This window comes from Castanea sativa, chromosome 9 (genome assembly GCF_040712315.1).
Source record: "Castanea sativa cultivar Marrone di Chiusa Pesio chromosome 9, ASM4071231v1".
Classification (NCBI taxonomy): domain Eukaryota; kingdom Viridiplantae; phylum Streptophyta; class Magnoliopsida; order Fagales; family Fagaceae; genus Castanea; species Castanea sativa.
The window spans coordinates 4707387-4733612 of record NC_134021.1 but is presented as its reverse complement, the minus strand read 5'-3'; the positions used below and the strand labels follow the sequence as shown (position 1 = coordinate 4733612).

At 37.5% G+C, this 26226-nt stretch overlaps 1 protein-coding gene across 1 annotated transcript; it reads left to right on the top strand.

Annotated features, from left to right (window-relative positions):
* The first annotated feature begins 18775 nt into the window (after window positions 1-18775).
* LOC142609691 (CASP-like protein 5A2) lies at window positions 18776-23616 on the top strand. Its single transcript, XM_075781349.1, has 3 exons — window positions 18776-19283; window positions 22583-22715; window positions 23212-23616. The coding sequence occupies exons 1-3, from the start codon at window positions 19078-19080 to the stop codon at window positions 23401-23403; spliced, it is 531 nt and encodes a 176-aa protein (XP_075637464.1). The 5' UTR covers window positions 18776-19077; the 3' UTR covers window positions 23404-23616.
* Window positions 23617-26226: the final 2610 nt, after the last annotated feature.

The window sequence follows — 26226 nt, the reverse complement described above, 5'->3', positions numbered from 1 at the left end:
TCGGTTCCAATAAAGAGAAGGAAGGAGGAGTGGATGCAGAGAAGGACTTGAGCCAGACAGTGGAACCCATCGTCCTTTCAACAACGACAGTGGATAAAGGAAAGCAGATTATGACTCCTTTTGAGCTGGAGTTGAGAAAGACCGAGGGCACTAGTACCTCTCATCAAGATCCTCCTCCAACAGCTTAGGACTTAGCTTAGGGCTTCTCTTTTTCCATTTTTTTTTTTTTTTTTTTTTGAATTATATGTAATGCATACTCAATTGATTAATGAAGAACAATTTCGTTTACTTTTCTCTTCGATTGTCTATGTTTCTACTTTACTCTTTTTTGTACTTATTACAAAAGTTTCCCATTAAGTCATATCAAAAGTTTCTCAGAGTATAAAATCTAACTCCAAGGATTGCACAATCATAACTTCCACATAATCATGCGTATATTACTAAAGATTTAATACAAGGTGACATAGTTAATATGTTTGAACAATGCCTTGATTAAAAAGGAAAGAGGACTTCATATAACGATTAAGCCCTTATAATGCATAACACTGTTTCTAGTAGGATGTAAGATCCGAGGACCATTCCTTACACAAATTTACTCAATACTTAAAGATATAAAACTTAAGATCCGAGTTAATAAACAGTAAGGTATTAACATCCAGACACAATCAGAAGTTAAGTTTAATCAAAGTCATAGTTCGAAGATAAATCTTAAGCAATCTTTCGTTTAATTCTTCAAAATTGTAACTGTAAATGATAAGACATCAATTTCCACAAGGTTTGTGGTCCGAGGACTACACTTAACCAAGTTTCTGTTTGATTCTTTAAAACAGTAACTTCAAATGTTAATTTTCCCAAAGTAGGAGGTCCGAAGACCCGGCATAACTAAGGTTCTTTTTAACAAATGACAAGACATCAATTTCCACAAGGTTTGTGGTCCGAGGACTACACTTAACCAAGTTTCTGTTTGATTCTTTAAAACAGTAACTTCAAATGTTAATTTTCCCAAAGTAGGAGGTCCGAAGACCCGGCATAACTAAGGTTCTGTTTAACAAATGACAAGACATCAATTTCCACACGGTTTGTGGTCCGAGGACTACACTTAACCAAGTTTCTGTTTGATTCTTTAAAACAGTAACTTCAAATGTTAATTTTCCCAAAGTAGGAGGTACGAGAAGACCGGCATAACTAAGGTTCTGTTTAACAAATGACATTACATCAATTTCCACAAGGTTTGTTGTCCGAGGACTACTCTTATCCATGTTTCTGTTTGATTCTTTAAAACAGTAACTTAAATTGTTAATTTTCCCAAAGCAGGAGGTCCGAAGACCCGGCATAACTAAGGTTCTTTTTAACAAATGACAAGACATCAATTTCCACAAGGTTTGTGGTCCGAGGAGTACACTTAACCAAGTTCTGTTTGATTCTTTAAAACGGTAACTTCAAATGTTAATTTTCCCAAAGTAGGAGGTCAGAAGCAGGCATAACTAAGGTTCTGTTTTAACAAATGACAAGACATCAATTTCCACACGGTTTGTGGTCAGGGACTACACTTAACCAAGTTTCTGTTTGATTCTTTAAAACGGTAGTAACTTCAAATGTTAATTTTCCCAAAGTAGGAGGTCCGAAGACCCGGCATAACTAAGGGATTACGTTTTAACAAATGACAAGACATCAATTTCCACAAGGTTTGTGGTCGAGGACTACACTTAACCAAGTTTCGTTTGATTCTTTAAAACGGTAACTTCAAATGATAATTTTCCCAAAGTAGGAGGTCCGAAGACCCGGCATAACTAAGGTTACGTTTAACAAATGACAAGACATCAATTTTCACACGGTTTGTGGTCCGAGGACTACACTTAACCAAGTTTTGTTTGATTCTTTAAAACGGTAACTTCAAATGTTAATTTTCCCAAAGTAGGAGGTCCGAAGACCGGCATAACTAAGGTTACGTTTAACAAATGACAAGACATCAATTTCCACAAGGTTTGTAGTCAGGACTACACTTAACCAAGTTTGTTTGATTCTTTAAAACAATAACTTCAAATGTTAATTTTCCCAAAGTAGGAGGTCCGAAGACCGGCATAACTAAGGTTGTTTAACAAATGACAAGACATCAATTTCCACAAGGTTTGTGGTCGAGGACTACACTTAACCAAGTTTACATTTGAGTCTTAAAAATTGTAACTTCAAATATGAGAGCTAGCCATAACTTTGAAATATTAATTGACCAAAGCTTATTTGATTAATAATAATACCTTCTAAGATTATTTACATTCCATGGACGTGGTACAACTCGTTCATCTAGGTCAGCTAGCCTATACGACCCTATGCACGCTATTGAAACAATGCGATAGGGGCCTTCCCGGTTAGGTCCTAGCTTACCCCATGCGGGTTCTTAGAAGTGCCTACAACTTTCCTTAATACAAGATCACCCAGGGTGCAAGTGGCCTTAGCTTCACGTGGGCATCATATCCTCGTTTTAGCCTGGCGATAATAAGCCAATTGGACCATAGCTGCCTCACGCCGTTCCTCAAGTAAATCAAGATCTTTCTCTAGAAGTCCCTGGTTATTCTCTGGGCCAAAGAACTTGTCTTTAGAGTAGGAAAACCGATTCTAGTGGTATCACCGCCTCGGCTCCATAAGTCATAGAGAATGGTGTTTCTCCGGTGGACTGCGCGGTGTGGTCCGATATGTCCACGAGAACATGAGGGAGCTCTTCTACCCATCTGCCTTTCGCATCATCCAACCTCTTCTTGAGCCCATTGACTATGACCTTGTTAACGGCCTCGGCACGCCCATTCCCTCGAGGATAAGGCTGGGGTAGAATATCTATTTGTGATGCCCATGTATCACCACAATATTGCCTAAATGCGTTCTTGTCAAATTGAACGCCATTATACGAGACAAGTGTATGCGGTATACCAAATCTAGTAACAATATTTTTCCATATAAATTTCTTGGAATCAACATCTCGGATATTGGCTAATGGCTCGGCTTCAACCCATTTAGTGAAATAGTACTGTTCCCACGAGCAGCCATCTTTTGTTGCCGGCGGCTCTCGGAAATGGCCCTACAATGTCCAGGCCCCATTGTGCGAAAGGCCAAGGGCTGGACGGAGGGTTAAGAACCCCTCCGGAGTTGGTGGATATTAGGGGCGAACCTCGACGATCACACTTTACGGCATAGTCACGAGCCTCCCTGCATATTGGGCCACCAATAACCCTGCGAGTTAGGGCTGCATGGGCTAAGGACCTTCCTCCAGTGTGGCTTCCACAAATTCCCTCATGCAATTCCTCCGGTAATGATTACGGTGATTCGGGGTGTACGCACAACAAATACGGTCCCGAAAAGGATCGTTTGTATAGCTTACGGTCCTCGGACAACCGGAAACGCGGCGCCTTTCGACGTACCTTTTACGCTTCAACTTTGTCTTCGGGAAGGATGTCATTTTTGAGAAAAGATATGATCGAATCCATCCAACTAGGACGGGCCTTATTAGATGGATGCGAGGCGTGTTAGCGCTACAAGAGAAGGTTCTACCAAATCCTCGACGAGAATAACCCTTGGTAGACCTTGAGGCGAGGATGTTGCCAACGTAGCCAAAGAATCTGCATGAGTATTTCCACTCCTAGAGACATGAGCTAAGGCAAAGGAGTCGAATTCGGCCCTGCGACGCTTGACTGGGCCAAATATTCCTGCATTACTGGAATCTCTAGCTTCCATGGTACCCATGACTTGGCCGACTACTAGCGAGAGTCCGAGAACAAATGGATTTCCTTGCCACCCATCTTATGTACCATTTGCATGCCTACCAAGACCGCTTCATACTCGGCCTCATTATTAGTAGCCGAGAAGGCCAATCTCAAAGATTTTTCAAAGACAATTCCTTCGGGGGACATTAGAACAAGTCCAACGCCGGACCCTTTATGATTCGCCCCGTCCCATAAACTTTCCAAGGCGAGGGCGATACGGCGTGATCACACCAACTGATTTTTCACCCATGTGTGCTTCCTTTGAAGTTTCTTCGACAATGGTTCGGCAAACTGCGCCACCAAATCGGCGAGGACGACCTTTCACGAGGTGCGAGGCTTGTACTTAACATCAAAGGCTCCCAAAATGGTTCCCCATTTTGCCACTGCTACGAGAATAATCGGCCTTTGCGCAACACGGCCTTGAGAGGCAACTGGGTCAAAACAACCACAGTATGAGACTGGAAATAGTGAGGGAGTTTACGCGTGGCGTGGACTACTGCCAGAAGCGCTTTTTCCAAGGGCAGATAGCGCACCTCGGCCTCATTCAAGGACTTACTAACATAGTAGATCGGCCTCTGCACTCCATTTTCATTCCTTATAAGAACTAGACTCACCGCATGAATAGCCACGGCCAGATAAGCGAATAAAACCTCGTCCACCTCAGGGCGAGATAAAATGGGTGGCCGAGAAAGATATTGCTTAACTTGTTGGAAAGGCCCGACTCACAATCCTCGGTCCATTGAAACCCTTTCCACTTGTTCAACAACTGAAAGAAAGGACGGCACCGGTGTTGGCCAGAAATAAATACGTTTCAACGCGGCAATCATTCGGTCAATTTACGAATCTCCTTTGGGTTCCGTAGTACGGCTGAAAATTGAATAGCCTTAACACCTTTGGGTTCACCTCATATGCCCCTTTATGAGTGATCATATATCCTAAGAACTTTCCGGATCCACGCCAAAAGAACACTTGGAGGCGTTAAGGCGCAACTTATACTTCCTCGGCATCTGGAAGGTGTCGGCCAAATCTGTCATGTGCGAAGGTACCGAGTCTTACTCTTTACCACCATATCATCCACGTATACTTCTATGTTTTTCCCCGATTCTTGTTCAATCATTCGGGTCATCATTCTTTGATAAGTAGCCCCATCATTTTTTAACCCAAATGGCATGACCTTATAATGATAGTTCCCGGTTGGAGTAATGAAAGCGGTCTTCTCCGATCCTCTAACGCCTTGAGGGAATTTGGTGGTAACCACGAGAAGGCGTCCAAGAAACTCATCCGAGGATGTCCCGACGGTAGCATCTACCAGGTTGATCAATCCGTGGCATTGGGAAAGAATCTTTAGGACAGGCCTTGTTCGGATCGGTAAAGTCCACATACTCTCCACTTGCCGTTTCTTCTTAACGACAACGGTATGAGCCAACCATTCGGGGTAGAAAACTTCTTTGATAGCCCCCCGCCCTTTGAGTTTAAGAACCTCTTCCTTCACGGCCTCGGAATGTTCTCGGGAAGATCGCCGAGGTGGCTGCCTCCTCGGAACGATGGCCGGATTGACATTTAAACGATGACAAATAAAGCTCGGATCTACGCACGGAGCCTCGCCAAGGGGTCCTACGCAAAGACATCTATATTGTCCTTCGGGAATTCCAACAACTCCATCTTCTCTTGGTATGGCAAAAGTATGCCAACTTGGAAGAACCTCTCGGATCATCGCTATTACAAACTTCTCTAACTCCTTGCAAACAGCCTCATCTTCTGTCATCGCTCTAGGTGCCTCGGAGGCATTAATTGCTACTATGACTCCTGGATGGGCAAGGTTGATAACTCGACTTCGGCCCGACGAAACTTGCGGCCGATATGCATTGCACAGCCCTTACCCCGGCTGCCGAGGATTTCCTCGACATGTTCCCAGGGGAATTTAACCTTAACGTGCAAGGTAGAGGAGACGGCTCCCGGAGCGTGCGGCCATGGTACGGCGAGGATGGCTGTATATGGAGAGTACGCGTCAACCACAATGAAATCTACTTCAGTTTGCGCGGATTGAGCCGGCAAAACGGATGTCCTTTTGGCACAACGGCTCTCCCTTCAAAGCTAATAGAGAGGTGAGTCATAAGGAGTCAAATCTTCCAACTCCAACCTTAACCCCTTAAATAGATCGGGGTACATGATATACTGCACCGCTGCACGATCTATCATCACCCTCTTCACGTCATAATTCCCTATCCCGAGGGTAACCACAAGAGCATCGTCATGGGGCTGGATAGTCCTATTTTATCCTCCTCGGAGAAACCCAGAGACGGGTAAAGTGCTCTTTAATCTCTTCGGCACGCCACCCACATCCTCGGCACTGCGGATGGGAAACCGCCATGACCCTAGTGGGACCCCGAGCCGGTCCTACCGAGTGCGGCGAAGATAACATTAATTGTTCCCAGCGGCCGAGATGGGCTGTTCCTCTGGTTGTTTGAACCAACTTGGTGACCTACCCGGTGTGACACAAATGCTGCTTCAACTTTCCCTCACCGACGGCACACTCTTAAGATGGTTCCACGGGGTCGGACGGTTCTCGATAGTGTGGCCCACATCTGATGGTGCGACGAGAAAAGGTTTTGATTTCTTCTCGCAGGGTCCCCTGCCATCTTGCCGGAGCCATCGAAGAAGGGCTCTTTACGAACTTTTCTAACAGGCGGTGGGTGGTTCTCGGAACACGAGTATTTACGGCTGAGTCTTTGCCGGCCGGATTGTCCAAAGTAACCCCTCCTCGGCTTGTTGTTGTGATATACGTAAGACCCACGAAATCCCTTCTCTCTGCGGGATGACCTTCTCCTTTCCTTTTCCCTGCTGTGGTCTTCCTACCCTTTTATATTCATCAATACGATCCATAAGACGGCGTACGCGTTGCGGACGGGCTTTTTCGTCAAAGACTTTCTTAAGTCGTGATCGGTAGGGAGGCCCACCTTAAAGGTATTAAGCGCCACCTCATCAAAGTCGCCGTCTATTTCATTGAACATCTCCCGATGCTCTGTCGGAGTATGCTTTCGGTGTCTCCCCTTCCTTCATGACCATGGATAGCAACGAGTCCAATGGCGGGGACTCTGCTACAAGTAATGAAGCTTGAAGCAAATACCCTAGTTAGTTCCCCAAACGAGCCTACGGACCCCGATTTGAGACCGTTAAACCATCTCATAGCCACGGAGTCCCAAGGCTGGAGGGGAAGACTTTACACATCAAAGTCTCGTTGTGAGAGTGCTGCACTTGCCATCCTCGGGTTGAAGTGACTCACGTGCTCCACCGGATCAGTCCGGCCATTATAGATGGTAAAGGTGGGCTGGGTGAACCTCCTAGGAAGCCTCCCCCTCTCAATCCTCCGTGAAAACGGAGATTTAGAGAGTTGATGCAACGCCCTACTCATGGTATCGTTGCCTAAGCCCCTAGAACGAAGCTTAGCACACGTACGCGAGTTGATTGGTCGTCCTCCTCAGGAGGATGTTGCGCTAGTGGGGGAATATGACCTTGAAGCTGTAACCAACTCCCCTATCCTTCTCGAGGAAGAACTAGATGAGGACGGAAACCTTACGTTTAGCACGGCGTAACTTCCTCTTCAAACGATTGATTTCCTTGCATGGATTTAGAGCCCTCATCGTGGGTAGTGCTATCCCTCATGAGTATGGCTAGCCCACGGATATTCTGTATGGACGCTTCCCTCACGATCCCTACGATGTTCAAGACGTTCGAAATGATCTTCCGGTTGTGATCCTTGTGACTTTGTATGGTGAGAGCCTAAGCCTGCCATAATATCCCTACTACTTCTAGACTAGATTTCCCACAGACGGCGCCAATTGTAAGTGCACAATTGCACTGGACAGAAACCGATTATGGGCTCGGGGCAATGAGCCTTAAACAATAAGAATTTGTAGAGTGTGGGCTTGAAACCCGGAGTTAGAAGTATGTGAGGATTAAATGACAAACTAAAGATTGCAAGTAATTGAAAACAACAAAGAATATTGTAACAGGCCTCCTCGGACGTAAGCGGAAGGCATTCTTATATTATGCGCTTTCTCTTTGTCTTTTTTTCTTTTTAGGTTACAAAAAAAGTCCATCCTGTATTTCGTTCTAGGTCCTTCCTTAAATACTCTTCTTCTTAATACTTTATACACGTGTCATGCTAACTCCTCCCTTAGCATAGATATTTCTTTTCTTAGTGTCTTTGAACGATGGCAAAGTTTACTTCCACTGTTCAAGTGTCGCCTCCCCGTTAATGCGGCGGGGTGGTAGGTGCGAGGGTCTTTAATGTGGAGGTAGCAGCCTTTACCTTTGACACTTTCTGGCAACATCGGTGCTTCTAGGACATTCAAGGGTTCACCCTTTTACTGGTCTTGTGAGGTGTCATTCCTAACACTGTACCATGAAGTCCCGGGTTCTCTGGTGTCGATCAGGGGAAAAACATCGTGGTGGATCTCGGATCCTCGGCGTATGGGCCGACCTAAAGTACCAACAAGCACTAAACCCAAGAGCGGGTCGGCCTTCGCCCAGCGAGGCCCAAACGGCCCATATATCCTATTAAGATCTTTTTACTCCCCACATATATATATATATATATATATATATATATATATATATATATATATATATATATATATATATATATATAACCATATATTTAGTAGTGGGTTTTAGTTAGCTCAACTGATAAAATCTCTGATGGTTGAGTAAGAGATCTAGAGTTCAATCCTCACCTACACTAAAAATTGATTGATGTCTTAGTCTGATGATAAAGAGTTATCATTAGAAAGGAACGCTATAAGTTGAAACTTTCTAAAAAAATTATATATTTAGTAATAAAATCAATTTATGATAAATTATTTATTTTTTACTTTAAATCAGTAATACAATTGAAGTAAAAAAAAAAGTAACAATTATAAACAATATTTTGTAGTTAAAAAACAATAGTGTAAGCAAAATGAAGATGATAGAATACATTATACATGTAGCTATATGGAAAAAAGATATGAAAATGAGAGTTAACTAGAGTTAAGTCTTGAATTTCAACCTTAATTGAGTTGGACGGGTGTCAATTTTTAATGTTAACACATCATAATTTAGAAAGAGTTTCTTCCATTTAGATTTTAGAGAAACTTTTTCCTACCCATTTGGAAATGGAGTCAAAAGTCAATTTCTAAAGGACAACCAGCTGGATCCATCTTCTTCTATACGTGTGGTCCTCTTTTTTCTTCTTTTTCTGCCACCATTAATTCTCTTCAGATGAGGACAAACAAGTACTGTATCATAAAAAATCAAAGCACCTGACACTTACGAATGCACCATATATATATATATTTTTTTTAATGTTAACCAGCACCGCTTGGTGCCGGTTAAGTACGAAAAAGATAAAAAAATATTGTCTGAAAAAGTTAAAAAAATCTCAAACAGTACTACAAAACTGGAAAAAAAATTTTGAATAGATCAAAACTGAAAAATTGACTTAAGTTAATCAGTAATTTTTAGGTACTCGGAGCATGGAAAATGGTGCTTCTTCCTCTCAAATTTATGGTGGGATCTGTTCATTAAATTCATAATAGGGTCTACCATAAATGTGAGAGGAAGGAGCACTATTTCACTATAATCTAGGAGTACCTAAGAATTTTTCTAAGTTAATAAAAAAAATAAGGAAAATGTTAATAACTATCGTTTAGTATTTGTTAAGATTTTTTTTTTTGTATTTTACTTAAAAAGAGAAAAAAATTATTAAAAAAATTGTTAAAAAAGATAAAAAAAATTGTCAAAAACTAAAAAACTATAAAAAAGCTAAAAAAATTATTTATAAAATTATCAAATATATGTTGTTAACGGCACCTTACTGTGCCCGTTAACACAACCCAAAAAATAAAAATTGTGTCAACAAAAAGTAAAAAATCTTGTGGCACAACATGTGATAATTGATGACCAAAGTATTAAAGATGTGCTGGGCTTCTGTGATATTTTTGTGCTCAAAGTTAATTTAACCAAGTCAAAAATTTATATCTCTCCCAATGTTAGCCAACAAACCCACAATTCCCTCTGCCAAGTCATAGCCAACAAACCCACTATGGTCACGCTATATTCTTCAGATTCAAAAGAAACTATTTATGTGTTAATGTATATCTTTCATTAGCTGGATTCAAAAATACGATAAGCTCGTAATGCTCTAAATAGAACTAATTTCGGTACCAATGAATACTAGAGTTAAAACATGCAATCTAATATAGTTAGATTGTCTAAAATCAAATATATATATATATAACCATATATTTAGTAGTGGGTTTCAGTTAACTCAACTGATAAAGTCTCTGATGGTTGAATAAGAGATCTAAGGTTCAATCTTCACTTATACCAAAAACTGATTGTTGTCTTGGTCTGATGATAAAAAGCTATCATTAGAAGCGAACGCTATAAGTTGAAATTCTCTAAAAAAAACTATATATTTAGTAATAAATTATATTTATGATAAATTTTTTATTTTTTACTTTAAATCAGTAATACAATTGAAGTAAAAAAAAAAAACAATTATAAACAATGTTTTGTAGTTAAAAAACAGTAGTGTAAGCAAAATGAAGATGATAGAATACATTATACATATAGCTATATGGAAAAAGATATGAAAAAATAAGTTAACCAGAGTTAAGTCTTGAATTTTCAACCTTAATTGAGTTAGACAGATATCAATTTTTAATGTTAACACATCATAATTTAGAGAGAGAGTTTCTTCCCTTTAGATTTTGGAGAAGAGAAACTTTTTCCTACCCATTTGGAAATGGAGTCAAAAGTCAATTTCTAAAGGACAACCAGCTGGATCCATCTTCTTCTATACGTGTGGTCCTCTTTTTTCTTCTTTTTCTGCCACCATTAATTCTCTTCAGATGAGGACAAACAAGTACTGTATCATAAAAAATCAAAGCACCTGACACTTACGAATGCACCATTTTTTTTTTTTTTAAATGTTAACCAGCACCGCTTGGTGCCGGTTAAGTACAAAAAAGATAAAAAAATATTGTCTGAAAAAGTTAAAAAAATCTCAAACAGTCCTACAAAACTGGAAATTTTTTTTTGAATAGGTGAAAACTGAAAAATTGACTTAAGTTAATAAAAAGGTGAGGAAAATGTTAACAATCATCGTTCAGTACTTGTTAAGTTTTTTTTTTTTGTATTTTACTTAAAAAGAGAAAAAAATTATTAAAAACATTACTAAAAAAGATTAAAAAAAATTGTCAAAAACTAAAAAACTATAAAAAAGCTAAAAAAATTATCTAAAAAATTATAAAAAATATGTTGTTAACAGCACCTTACGGTGCCCGTTAACACAATCCAAAAGATAAAAATTGTGTCAGCGAAAAGTAAAAAATCTTGTGGCACAACATGTGATAATTGATGACCAAAGTATTAAGGATGTGTTGGGCTCCTTCTGTGATATTTTTGGGCTCAAAGTTAATTTAACCAAGTCAAAAATTTATATCTCTCCCAATGTTAGCCAACAAACCCACAATTCCCTCTGCCAAGTCATAGGCTTTACACGGAACTAGGGAATGAAAAGGCGGAGGAGATTAGGAAGTTAAGGGCAGAAATAAATGAGTCTTTACTGAGGGAGGAGATCATGTGGAACCAAAGGTCTAGAGTTCTCTGGATCAGGTGGGGTGATCGGAACACAAAATTCTTTCACACCACTGCTAGTCAAAGAAGAAGGCGGAACAGGATAGTGGGGCTGTAAGACTCGGAGGGGGTTTGGCAGGAGGATCAAGGGAGAATTGAGGACATTACTCTGGAGTATTTTGTTGCCATCTTCAAGTCAGACCATTCAATCTCCTTTGAAGCCAGTTTGAGTGCAATCAATTCCCGAGTCACCCTCGAAATGAACAATGAGCTCTCAGCAGTGTTCAAGGCTGACGAGGTGGTGCAAGCAATCAACCAGATGCACCCAACAAAATCTCCTGGACCTGACGGTATGTCCCTGATTTTCTACCAAAAATATTGGGATTTGGTTGGTGTTGATGTGATAAATTGTGTCTTGCATGCGCTGAATGTTGGTGCACTTCCTAACGGTCTTAATGAAGCTTATATCTGCCTTATTCCAAAAGTTAAGAACCCCCAAAAAATCACTAAATTTAGACCGATAAGTCTGTGTAATGTACTCTACAAAATAATAGCTAAGGTCCTAGCTAACCGGTTGAAAAAAGTTCTTGTTGCTGTGATTGATGAATCTCAAAGTGCTTTTGTCCCGGGGAGACTCATTACAGATAACGTTCTAGTGGCGTTTGAAACAATGCACTGTATAAATCAAAGAAGAAAAGGAAAGGAGGCCCTTATGGCCATTAAGCTTGACATGAGCAAGGCGTATGATAGGGTTGAGTAGGGCTATTTGGAAGCAATGATGAGAAAGCTAGGATTTCATGATAGGTGGGTGTCTCTCATGATGATGTTTATGACCTCCGTGACATACTCGGTTTTGCTTAATGGCGAACCAAAAGGCAAAATCATTCCCTCAAGGGGGCTTCGACAAGGTGGCCCATTATCCCCATATCTCTTCCTCCTTTGTGTGGAAGGCTTGACGGCCATGTTAAAAAAGGAAGAGCTAAGTGGGGGTATAAGAGGGGTTGCGGTGTGTAGGGGCGCCCCAAAAATCTCTCATCTTTTATTTGCAGATGATAGCATAGTCTTTTGTAGAGCCTCCCTTGAAGAAGCAAGTCGGGTTATGAGGGTGCTTGAGGATTATGAGGGTGATTCAGGGCAGAAGCTGCATAAGGAAAAAACATCTCTATTCTTTAGCAAGAATACATGTAGAGAAGTCCAAGATCAATTGAAGAGTTTGTTCGGAGCACAAATTATTAGACACCATGAGAGGTACCTTGGGTTGCCGCCATTAGTGGGAAAGGGGAAGCGGAAAGCATTTAATCGCATCAAAGAGATGGTGGGAAAGAAAATAGCGGGATGGAAAGGAAAGCTCCTTTCTAATGCGGGGAGAGAGATCCTTATTAAAGCCGTAGCCCAAGCCACCCCCACTTATACTATGAGCTGTTTCAAACTTTCGATGACTTTATGTGATGAGTTAAATTCCATGGTCAGCAACTTTTGGTGGGGGCAGAAGGAGAAGGAACGAAAAATGGCATGGGTTTCTTGGGATAAACTTTGTACTCCAAAGATGGAAGGGGGTATGGGTTTTAGGGACTTAAAAACCTTCAACCTAGCACTCCTAGCGAAGCAAGGGTAGAGGATTCAACAAAACCCAAACTCCCTTGTCCATAAAGTGTTTAAGGCGAAGTACTTTGCGGGTGGGTCATTTTGGGAGGTGCAAGTAGGCCATAGACCATCCTATGTGTGGAGAAGTATCATGGCTGCCAAGGATTTAATTATGAGGGGGTCTAGATGAGTCATTGGGAATGGAGAAAGTGTCCACATTTGGGAGGATAGATGGATACCAAATCCGGATTCGTTCAAAGTGGTTAGTTCGAGAGGTTCCTCTACTGATGTTGTAATGGTTTCGAATCTCATCAATAGGGAGACGAGGGAATGGGATGTGGATTTGGTAAGGAACACTTTCCTTCCACATGAAGCTGAAATAGTGTTGGGAATCCCAATCAGCCCTAGGCTTCCTAACGACTCCTTGGTCTGGGCCTGGACTCCCAATGGCAGTTTCTCAGTCAGAAGTGCCTACAGAGCAGCCCAGAAACTGATGCCGAAGCTCAAACAGCAAGGTGAAAGAGGGGAAAGCTCAAACGGATCAAAATCTAGAGCCATTTGGAAGCTTATTTGGAAACTGGACTACCCTAATAAGATAAAACACTTTATGTGGAGGGTGTGTAAAAATGTTCTGCCAACGAAGTGCCGTCTAAAATCTAGGGGAATGGTGGTGGAGACAAGTTGCGACATTTGTGGTGGGGTAGAAACAGCAGGACACATTTTGTGGGGATGCAAAACAGCTACCGAGGTATGGGGTGCAACAAAAATAAAGCTCCCTCTTCTACCTGAAGCTCAGATGGATTTCATGGATTTATTTTGGGAAATGAGAGAGAGATGCTTGGGGATAGATTGGGAATTGTTCTCAGTTACAGCGTGGAGCTTGTGGACTAATCGGAACACTATTAGGCATGGGGGTGGTGGCAAAACTGCTATGGTTATGGTGCAAAAGGCAGCTAAATATGTGAAGGAAGTTAGGCAACCTCAACTAAACCAACCCGCTTCCTCCTGCTCTAGGTTGCGATCTTGGGTTTCCCCAAACCAGGGCTGGTACAAAATAAATACTGATGGGGCTGTTTTTGGAAACATTGGGTGCAGAGGAGTGGGAGTCGTGATCAGAAATGAGAAGGGTCAGCTAATGGGATCGTTGAGCAAAAAAATGTTGCTGCCTTTGGGAGCATTGGAGTTTGAAGCTAAAGCGGTGGAAGAAGGGATTCATTTGGCTTGGGACCTCGGGCTCAAGGATATTATTGTGGAGAGTGACTCATTAGTTGTGGTGAGTGCGCTAAGGGGGCAGAGGTCTATTCCAAGCTCCATCAGGAAGGTTATGGAAGGTCTCTCATACACGTAGGGGCAACAACCGGGCAGCTCACTTACTGGCACAGCAGACCAGAGGAATTGGCAAATGTATTGTATGGGTGTTTGATACTCCCCCAGCTATAAGGAACCAGATTCAGCTTGATGTATCAAATTTGATCTTTGTTTAGTTATTGTTAGTTCTTCGTATGCTTCTTATCAAAAAAAAAAGAAAAAAGTCATAGGCTTTAACTCAACCCCTAACTTGGGTAAATCCGTAAATATCTGGGATTCCCCCTCAAACAACCTGGTTCAACCGGTCATGACTTTGATTTCATTATTGAATATTGATAGAGTTAAAAGTAAACTGGCTGGATGGAAAGCCAATCTCCTCTCTATGGTTGGCAGAATTGTCCTCACCACTGCTGTTTCTACAGCTATCCCAGCATACATCATGCAAGGCACTATCCTCTATAGTAGAATCCATAATTCTCTGGACAAAATCAACAAGAATTTTATATGAGGCACCACTGGAGAAAAAGAAAATTCACCTTGTAAATTGGAGGAAGGTGACTAAACATAAAGAAGAATGGGGGCTGGGTATTAAGGCTGTCAAACAAAAAAACCTATCCCTCACCACCAAGCTGTGCTAGAGGTTTAAAAATAGCGAAGGGGATCTTTGGGCTGAGACCTTGAGGAAGAAATACCAAAATAGAAATCACCCTAGGAAATGTGATTTCTCTAGAACCTGGACAGCTATAACCAAGAGTGAGAAAATTTGTACAAAGGGTTCTCAATGGCTCATTGGGAGTAAATTTGGGCCCCTTAGAAGTCTTATCCAAGGTCCTCTCACCCTTCTTGAAAAAACAACCTCTTGGTTAGGGAAGCCATTGTGGATGGGCATTGGGTTATCCCTCCAATATCCTTTGTTATTCCAAATGATATGTTAATGACGTTGAAAGCTATTCCTCTTAGAAAAGCTTTTGTTTGTGATGAAATTCATAGCTGGGATGGTAAATCTAAAGGCCTTTTTGACTCGAAATCAGCCTATAATCTAGCCTTTGAGGATGAAACCAATGACAACCCCTTCGAAGGAAAATGGATATGGAAATTTAACTGTTTTCCAAAAATCCAAATATTCCTATGGAAATGCATACAGAATAGCCTACCTGCGAAAGCCGTACTCAACCATAAAGGCATAGCTGAAAGTCCTCTTTGTTTACATTGTCCTAATCCTGAAAAATATTATCCATGTTCTTAGAGATTGCTTTGTGCCCAAAAGCTATTGGATTGGGGTTGGGATTGATGGTCCTGATACTGAATTCTTTACTTCCCCTTGCTCTACTTAGTTCAAAGTTAACTCTTGCAAAGAGACTCCCATGCCTAATAAACCTTTCCTATGGAATTCATTCTTCCTTTCCAGTATTCGGAATTTATGGCTTCAAAGAAACAGATGTAGCTTCCAAAATCTCCATATAAACCATTCTTTCATTAGGGATGTTGAATTCCTTGCATCTGAATTCTCTTGCTTGGTGTCTAACCAAGAGACAGCCAGCCCAAAAATTGATATTATAGTGAGATGGGAATTCCCCACACAAAACTGGTTCAAACTAAATTCTGATGGATCTGGTCTTGGATGTCCTAGGCTTGCTAGAGGTGGTGGTCTGATAAGAGATCATCAAGGGAGATGGGTAAAGGGTTACACTAGATTTATAGGTTGGGCTAACAGCATTGACGCTGAGTTCTGGGCAGTAAGGGATGGCCTAATCCTATGCTTGCAATTACAAGTCCAAGTTGTTGAAATTGAGCTTGATGCTAAATCTGTGATCCACCTTCTGTCAAACAATGAGGTATCTATGGCTAACTATGCACCTATTATTGATGATTGAGAGAACCTGTTGAACCAGCTGCCCTTCTAGAAAATCCAACACTGCTACAGGGAGGCGAATGCCTATGCTGATGCTCTAGAATTGTGTATCCTAGACTCTCCGCCTGTGGAGTTGTCTTACCTTTTGATACACGACCTCTCTAGTCTTTCTTGTTAAAGACTATGTAACACCTCTGCCCATGTGGCTAACTCTTAGTTTCTAATATATATCCTTTTAACAAAAAAAAAAAAAAGGCAATAACTATATAAAATTAGTGCAGCTCGTTGTCTTGGCATTATGAACCTTTATACTTTATTCCATCAGAATATTCATGTGAGAAAAGAATAATGAGAAAAGCAAAATTTCCACAATTTTTTTAATAAATTGAGTTGATAGGTTTAGAGTTATATAACATCACTTTTATATGAATTTATTGCAAATATCATTTTAATTATGTAACATTCATTGCAAATACTAGTTTAACAGAGGCTAATAGAAGACCTTAATTGAATAACTTTGAAACTTTGAGGTCTGAAACGAACAAAGCAGAGTTGGAGGTCTAAAATGAATTATGGTGAAACTTATAGGTTGAGTTTTGCATATTTGCTTTTAACTTTTAGTTGATCTCAAAAAATTATGTCATACAAACTTTTGATGTCTCACAATTTTACATGTTATCATTCTAATATATATATATATATATATAATTAATTAAATTTACTTTAATTTTATATTTAAATCATTCATTAGAATCTTCGTATTTCATATTATATTTAAGTAGTAGAATATTTGTATTTAGGCTAAAATGTAAATTACACCTTCTAAGTTTGATAAAATTCATTCAAATCTTCTAACTTTACTTCCGTTCAATTGAGTAATCTGATTTTCAAATTTATTTAATTTAGGTATTCTATCCAGTTTCACTAAAAAAAAAATTGCCGTTAAAAAATATTTTTCTCACATAAAAACAAATATATAAAATTAATAAAAATATTTATAGATTTTTTTATGTGAAAATTTTTGTTCACATTTTTTTTGTTCATTAGTTTGCATACTTGAAGGTTATTTTTTAATAGAATTATACAAAATGTTTGAATTGGATAAATTTGAATTTTTAAGATTTAATTGAATGAAATTTATAGTAGAACACTTAAATGAATTCCAGTAAAATTTAGAGGGTAAAATTTGCATTTTAGTCTTATATTTAATATACGAACATAATTATCAAATTAATTTATAATAAATGTTTATAATACATTTTTATAATTATTAAATTTCATATTTTAAAAAATAAAATAAAGAAGCAAAATTGTATTATCATATTATGAATTGATAAAACTTTCCTAGGGCTATCAATGAACCAAGCAGTTTATGAATAAATTGAGCTCGACTCAAGAAAAAACTTGTTCATTTTCGTTTGTTTAGAAAACAAGCAAAGTTCAAATCTTTAGTTTAGACTCAATTATTAAACAAGTTGAGCTCAAACATAATAATGTTTTTGTGAACAAGTTCGTGAACATGAAGACACGATTTAAATATATAATATTATATTTTTACATATATAATTGTCTAAAAATATATTTATATAGACTTGAAATTGAATTATATAAGTTTGTCAATAAGTTCATATGATATTAAATTATTATTTGTAGCTTATTAATTATAAACAATCTATTAGTAGTAAAAATTCATAAAATTGTAAAGAGGTAAAACATTTTAGTCATTGTTTCACAATATATATGAAAAAGATAAGTTAATCAAGTAGCTTGTGAACAAACTTGAACTTAATCGACAAGAAAATGAGTCAAATTTGAACATACAATCTTATTAGCCTCTAAGCATGCGTGTTGCAAATACTCAAAGGCTCTTCCATTTTTTTAATATAGTAAAGATTAATAATTTGCATATATTATAATTTGGAAATCTATATATTTATTTTTCAAACAAATAAAAATGATAAATTTTATATATAAGCAACAACTGTAATTTCTTTAAAAACAAGATAAATGTGAGGGAAAGAAAATTTTAGGGGAACTCTTGGTTTTTTATTTTTTAAATTGGGGGTGTTTAACTTTTATTTATATGAAAAAGGAATAAAAAATGATAAATTTTAGGGAATTAAAAGATGATTGTGAGGGGAAAAAATTCTAAATTTTAGGAGTTCTCGTTTTAAATTCTAAATAAAATTTGTTATTTGACATTTATGGCCCTATTTATAAGAGAAGTCACTCTTCATTAATGAAAGTATTTTTAAACCACATAAAAATTCAGTTTAAAAAGTTGAATCTTCTTATATATAATATAAATTTGGTGATGATCTTAAACTCAACTTGTGTTTCAAAAAAAATTAAATGAACGAATTTAAACTTAATATTTAACATAACTCAGCTCATTTACCACCCTAAACTTTTTTTTTTCTTTTTATTTTTGGATAATAAGAGCACCCACTCTTTGGGTGGCCCCAAGCAGCGAGTAGTTTCAAACTTAAAATCTCATAAATTAATGAATATCTCATGAATTAATGAATATCACTAAATTTTAGGAATCCTTCCTAAACTTTCCGGTTGCCGACTAGTCAATTTATAACATTGATTCTTTCTCGAAAGAGAATTTTATAAAATTGATAGATAGATAGATAGGAGTAGGACCCGGAAATGGAGAGCTAATGCTCTTAACATCATAAGCGTGTCACGAGTCAGTCACTGCACACTGACCGACGAGCCACGCTATTGATTTAGAAGTCGACAAAATAGTAACCCATATTAATATTAAAAAAAAAACAGTCTTTTTCTTTTCATCATTATTGTTATTATTCGACTCTCACAGTCTCACACTCACTCACTCCCAATTTTGTTGTCAATCACTAAAATACCTTCTTGCAATTACCACTAAAGTAGTAGTAGTGTAAAAATTAAGGTTCGGGAAATTGGGTTTTTAAGGAGAAAAAAGCAGCAGCGATGTATGTGAGCCGGCCATCGGTGCATCCGGTGGAGGCGCCGCCACAGACGGCGCAGAATGTGCCGAGAGCGAGGATGAAGGACATACAAGGCATGCCTGGTACTTGTGGCGGCTTTGCTTTGCGTCTCTTTCAGTTCATCTTCGCCGTCATCTCTCTCCTCGTCATGGCTTCCACCTCCGATTTCGCCTCCGCCTCTGCCTTCTGGTACTTCCTTCGACTCTTTTGTTATGTGGGTTTTGTTTACTTTTAAGATTTGTTCTTCCTAAATTTTTTGCATGAAAGGTGTTTGAATAAATTCCTCAACCAAATTTATTATAATTGAAGTACTGAACATCGAAAAGAAGAATCTTTGAAACTATGTACAGTTTTTTGTTTATTTATTGGTAAGTGAAATAGGGTCCATGGCGATTGTGTAGAGGGTGGATTCATAAATGGGTTTCTTTTTATGTATTGTACTCATTCTGGTAGAGATATTTAAGACCCCTTTTCTTTTCTACCATTTATGGATGTTGAATTTACTATATAGTAGTTCCAGTATACACTATTTGTAACATAGATTACACGTACAGTTAGAAAAAATGTTAGGGTGGGGTTCAAGGTGTTAGCCTAGTGGTACCAGCACTCTCTGTGGTGCCCGGTGCCTAAGGTTCGAACCCCACCTCTCCCTTCCCCAGTAAAAAGGAAAGGAGAGAAAAATGACGGGCGTCAAGATGTTTGTGGCACAGGGCTTGCTTGTTGGCACTTGATTGACATTGATGAGACCAAAATAATAATTTTTCCAATTCAGATTTTTTTTTTTCAAATTAAGTTCTCTATAGAAGGTTGAGTCCAATGTTCTTCTTTTTATCTTATGTGAATCATTTATATCTTTTGTATATGATGGATAACTGGTAGTTTATATCATCAACATTTAGCATAAGTGGTGGTTGGCAGCAAAAGTAGCATATCTTAATAATTTAGCATGACTGAGTCCACCGTGTGATCTTCTACTGTGGACCATTTGCTAGACTAAATGCATCTTGGAATGCTGGTTTATCACTAAATTGGTATATAAAAAAAAGCCTTGAATTGAAACTTAGAGCTGAAACATTTTGAAAGAACATAGAGTTAATTCCATAACAAGATCACCATTTTAAACTTGGGTTTTACTAACGTATGCCCTAAGGGTTAGGGCATAGGGCATACATTAGTAAACTATTTTAGGAAACTTTTTATGAAAAAATGAAAAAGTAACTAACTTTTTTTTTTTTTCAGTTTTTTCAATTTTTCATAAAATGTTTTCAAAATAAATGAGTAATTTATGCCTTAAAAGGCATATATTAACCAGACCCTTTTAAACTTAATTGCTCTCTCTCTCTCATCAAAGATAAGTGGAGACTCGTCAATGAAGGGGAAGATTTATAGTCATGACAGATAATATTTTTATAACTTACAAGGGGATGATACAAGATTTGCATCCAGCCAGTCCTCTCTGACTTTTTGTCTCCAACCTGTTGAAATTCAATACTAATCAATCCCCTGTTTCCCACTTGTTGACCTATTATCTTTGTAAATTGTAATTTAAACTTTTTAGTCAATCCCATTATTAGTTAGAAAGCCTTCAGATAAGTGTGTGCTTTTGACATTTACTACATGTTGAACCTGCGTACTATTTGTCCTTGTTTACCATTCTCACCGATGTGGCAAACAGGTCAGAGAAATTACAGCGCAACTTTTTGTGGGTGGTTTGGGTGATGAGTTCAAATACCATTTGGTGGTGTGGGATACAGTTTGCTCTCCTACTGCCAATGGAGTTTGGGTGCAAAGAAGTTAGGATCCTTTAATCAAGCTTTAGTGGGGAAATGGTCATGGCGATTCGGGACAGATGACACATTTATGGAGACAGGTAATAGCTACAAATGATGGTGAAAATGGTGGGGATGGATTTCGGAACCTTTTAGAGGAACCCATGGTTGTAGCCTTTGGAAAAGTATTAGAGCAGGATGGGACAGACTTATAAGTTATTTGTCATTTGATGTAGGTGATGGTAATTGTGTACAGTTTTGGTATGACCATTGATGTGGGAATCACCCTTTGAAGGAGTTCTTCCCCTCTACTTCGGCCCATTTTGTGTGGTACTCAGTGGCTTGGAGGAGGAATGCAGGTCTATTTGTATATTCAACAGTTTTGGTGAATGGTCCAATAATGCCGAATGCTCCACATGGAAAATGGCCACAGAGATGTCAACATATGGAGAGATGGGGATTGTTGTCTTTGGTAGTGATACTGCCAGAGTTGCTTGTTTGTTCATCAGATAGTAATGCATCTATTCACTTATTGTTTGTTAGTCAGATAAATGGGGAGGCACAAGCTGGTGTGTTAAATTTCATAGAGACTTTAATGATTGGGAATTGGAGTCAGTAAGTTCCTTCCTAAATTTTCTTTACTCAAACATTCATATGAGAGAGTGTTGTGATAGATTGATGTTTGTTCATTCTTTTCTGTCTTATGTGATCCTAGTGCAGTTTCTTTCCCTTGGAGCAGTATTTGGTCTGTTAAGGCTCAAAGAAGGGTTTCCTTTTTTGAATGGACAGTAGCTTGGGGTAAGATACTTACTTGTGACAATCTCACAAAGAGAGGTTGTACTTTAGAGGGTTGGTGTTGTATGTGCTGGTATAGCAGGGAGATAGTGGATCATCTATTGATGCATTGCAGTGTAGCTCACTCTTTATGGAGTCATGTATTTAGATCTTTTGAAATTCAATGGCGGTTACCAACGATGATCATGGATATCTTGTTTGGTTGGACTTGGAGGAATTGGTTTGGGAAACATTCTTTGGATATTTGGAATCTAGTTCCTTTTATGCTTGGTGTGGACTTTATGGAGGGAATGAAATTGCCGTTCTTTTGAATATGCAGAAAGTTTGGCGACTCAATTGCAAATAGTATTGATTATAGTATTGTTTGACTAGTCTCATACGTGGGGCTTTAGTTTTACCAACAGTAATTCTATTGTTCATTTTGAAGAGTTGCTATACTTCTGTACCTAATAACTTATTTTTTTGTAATTCTTTAGACTTCTTTGTATTCTTCATTAAGTAGTATTTTCACAATAAAATATCATTACTTATCCAAAAATAAAATACTGCCCTTGAAGTCAATATTTAGCTCTATTGAGTACAACAATTGCCCATAGGCACTTGCTTGTTTAATGTGATCCCTGTTTAGATTATTTTGGTAATAATTATCTAAGCATGGACTTTGAGCTCATCTTTCTATGTGATCCTTGTACCTTTGTGGGTGAAAAAGTCCAGTTGCATTGTGTATGTTCTGCTGTTCTAAGGTTGTTTACCCTGTTCACCAATTGATGTGGTATTAGTTATTAATTGTGAATGTAAATATATTGAACCATTTAAATGATTATGTAAGTTAGTTTGTAGGTAAGATTAATAGTTCATTGTTTTTCTTTTAAAAAGTAAATAAATTTCAATAACATGAACTCTTCATGCTTTTTCCTGTGTCAGCTACCTTGTCGTTGCTGTTAGCTTGCAAAGTTTGTGGAGCTTTTCTCTGGCAGTTGTTGATTTATATGCCATTTTGGTGAGACGAAGCTTACGGAACTGCAGAGTTGTCAGTTTCTTCACCATTGGCGATGGGGTATGTAAACTGGCATGTTCAAGCCTTGCTACGCTTGTGTTGGAATTGGTTTTTGATTAGATGCCATGTAAAATCTGGTTAAACACTAGGAAAGTGGCTTGTAGCTGTAGGTTGTTTCTTTTCATTAATCTGTTGAATGAATTGATAATGTGATTTAGTAATCAGCTGAAAGTCTAATAAGTGTTTCTTATGGGGAAGTTAATGTGGGGCGATAGGACAGGAGCTTCTTGTGGAGGAATAATTTGCCATCACTAATTGATCTCTTTTTTTTTTTTGAGTAATTCTTGATGATTGGTGGATACTGAAATTCTACATTTCTAAGAGCAATTACTGTTGCTAGTCTTGTTCTTTAATCAATACTGTATTGATGTGTGATTACTATAATATCAATGGTGTGGAAAGTAAGATTGGTGCATTAGGTAAGCATGAAGATTTTGTTTAAGGCCCAATTGAGTCCATCTCCAGCTTACCAGATGCTTTTTTTGTTATTGTGCAGATCACATCCACTCTTACATTTGCTGCTGCATGTGCATCTGCGGGCATAACAGTACTCATTGGCAATGATCTTAATAAATGTGCCATAAACCACTGCACAAGGTTTGAGACTGCTACAGCTATGGCTTTTATGAGCTGGTTTTCCGTTTCACCTTCCTTTCTACTGAATTTTTGGTCGTTGGCTTCCCGGTGAAATTTTGGCAAAAATTCCGTGGTCAGCAAATGCTTTTGTGCTATCCTTGCTGGGTTTTTATTTTTGTTTTTAAATTTCTTTTTGCATCTGTAGTACACCATGTTTGGAGAACTGATTTCTCATACTTTGTATATAGGTAAATTATGCTAAACTTTTAAGGAAAGGAAAAAAAAGTATTTTAAATCAATTGCATTTCACTCTTTACAAGTTACATGTGTTTGTGTGTCAGTCTATTTGCTCTGAAAACAGCGTGCTTTACTATTCATAATCATATATAACTTTCACTAAATTCCAATCATAATCATCATCATCAACCCAACAATCTCCAAAGTTCTTGTCATGTTTTGTTTAGAGGTAGTTTGGTTTTATCATTTGCTTAAAACACATAATCGAATCCTCAAAAGTTCATTCAAAAGGTCAGGGTTTTCATGAAAAACAATCCCAATTCCCAAGTGCAGTTTTCGTGAGCAATTCCAAAGTAGCTTTTAAGATTGCGTACTCCCTTTACAGTTACAGAGGTCGGTGAGTGTATGCCCTTTTGTGATATAACTTTTTTTAGGGGTGATAAATTATTAAATTAGCGATGCTATGCATCTAATTAGTTTATAGGTCCGGTTAATAGATGTCTTTAGGCAGAAATTATTAGGTCCATCATAAGGATTGATGAGGTGGTCCTCTTAACCAATGAGACAGTCATCTATGCAAATGTGTGAGTGAGCTTTTTAATCAGCACAAAGAATAAAAAAATAAAAATTATCAGATGATGTTACATTTACATAAATAAGAACATTTTATCGGTTAAGAGGTCAAAGAGGATCACGTCAGCAATCTTTCTAGTGGATCTAATAATTTCTCGTCTTTAGGATATTTGTTAATGAGATATTTTAGAAAGGTTTCAATATTATGAAAAATATAAAAAACTGTCAATTTTTTTTTTCTTTTTACTATAAAAAGTTTCTAATTTTTTTTTCTTAACTAATGCTCTTAGTATATTGTTATCTTTTCCATTAATTTATAGTTTTTGTTAACTTTTTCCCTTAGTTTATAGTTTAATTAGGGATTATATATTTCATAGAGTTAAGGTTTCCATGCAAGATCTGTGAAAGAAGACAAATTGGCAACTTGTAAGCATTTGAATTTTCCTTCATATTATATGTAAACATGTTTCACGAAGCACATGTTTTTTGGTTTTCTTTCGGTGCCACTTTGACCAAAAAAAGGGTGTCAAGCATCTCGCAGCCTAACAAAAATGATCGGAGGAATCTCGTGTCATATTCATATTTGTAAGAGCTGTTATGTATGTTAGTTACGCGTCCGTTGCTTTGAATCAAAATAGAACCAAAAACAAAGGCTACATTAACAGTTTTGAGAAATATCACCTGGCCCATTGTTTCTTATAAGTGGGATTTCGGGAGCAGGGGGTGCTATGAAAAAAGGAGATTCATTTGATTAAAACCTTAGCTTTAACCAAGATCATATGAAAAAAGGAGATTCATTTGAGTAAAACCTTAGCTTTAACCAAGATCATATGTAGATTAAAAGAAAAAAAAATTTAATATATAATTGGGCCCGTTAATATGTTACTCTTAGGGTATTTATTAACGAACTATATTAAAAAAAATTAATATCACTTTTTTTTTCTTTTTTCTTCCCAATGAAAAGCTTTAAAAAATATTTTCTAAAATATGTTAGAGAAACTCTTTTATCAAAACCAAAATTATAATTTAAGTAATAAAATAATTAAACCTATTTTGTATTTCTTAATTAGTTTGGTAATTGACTTTTAATTGGAGCAATATTTTGAATATTTGGGTTAGTTTTGTAATAAAATTTCACTCATAATAAAATGTCAATAATAAAGATAATACACAAAATCCTTATGTGGGTTATTGGTAAAACCTGAGAATCCTTGAAGTTTTGAATGCAACACTTAAGTATTGCCCTTATGATATTGTTTCAATTGTAAACCAGCATGCATCCATTAAAATGAGCAATGAGTTATTCATGTGATGATTTGTATCCATATTTAGAGTTGTATTTTTACATTAAAAAGAAAAAAAAAACCACAAAGGGGTTTTCTATCACACTCATATGCCCCAAAGGAATTAGATATTACATAATTAAACAATTCGCATATAGAACAATACTACAAGGGAGCTGTGTGTTTTTAGGGGCCACATGAGTATTTTGTATATTTTTCCCTTAATAATATTATTATACTTATATGACGTGTGATACTTACATTGAGTCACATGACATGAAATTGTAAAACCCAAATTATATTATTAAAAAATATTGTAAATATTTAAAATAATTAAAAATATATCATGAAACTCTTTTTAAATTTTAAAAAATCTTTAGAAATAGAATATTAACTAGAATAGTACTATTTTTTGGGATAATTCGCTAATTAAGGGTGAAAACAATAATTCAAAAAATCTTTAATTGAGCTATAAAACTTTTGGCACAAGGGTAGTACTTTTAAATTTCTTTAATTAATGACTATAGAATTTCACTTAACAATTAAAGGGAGCATCAATTTATTGCAATCACAATGTACATGACACAACTTTTCCTTTATTATATTGTATATAATTTGGCTTTCTTCATAATAATGGTGCAACTTGTTTTGTTTTGTTTTTGTTTCTGCTGACTTAGCAAACTTCCAATAACACTTTATCTAAAGGTAAAATTGGGTGAAAAAAGAAACTAGAAAGGAAAAGGACCGATTGAACCTTCACTTTATATTTTTTTTTGTCACTTATTCCTCCAATTCTTTTATGGTGGTAGGTAATATAGGGAGTAGCATGTAACAATGTTAAT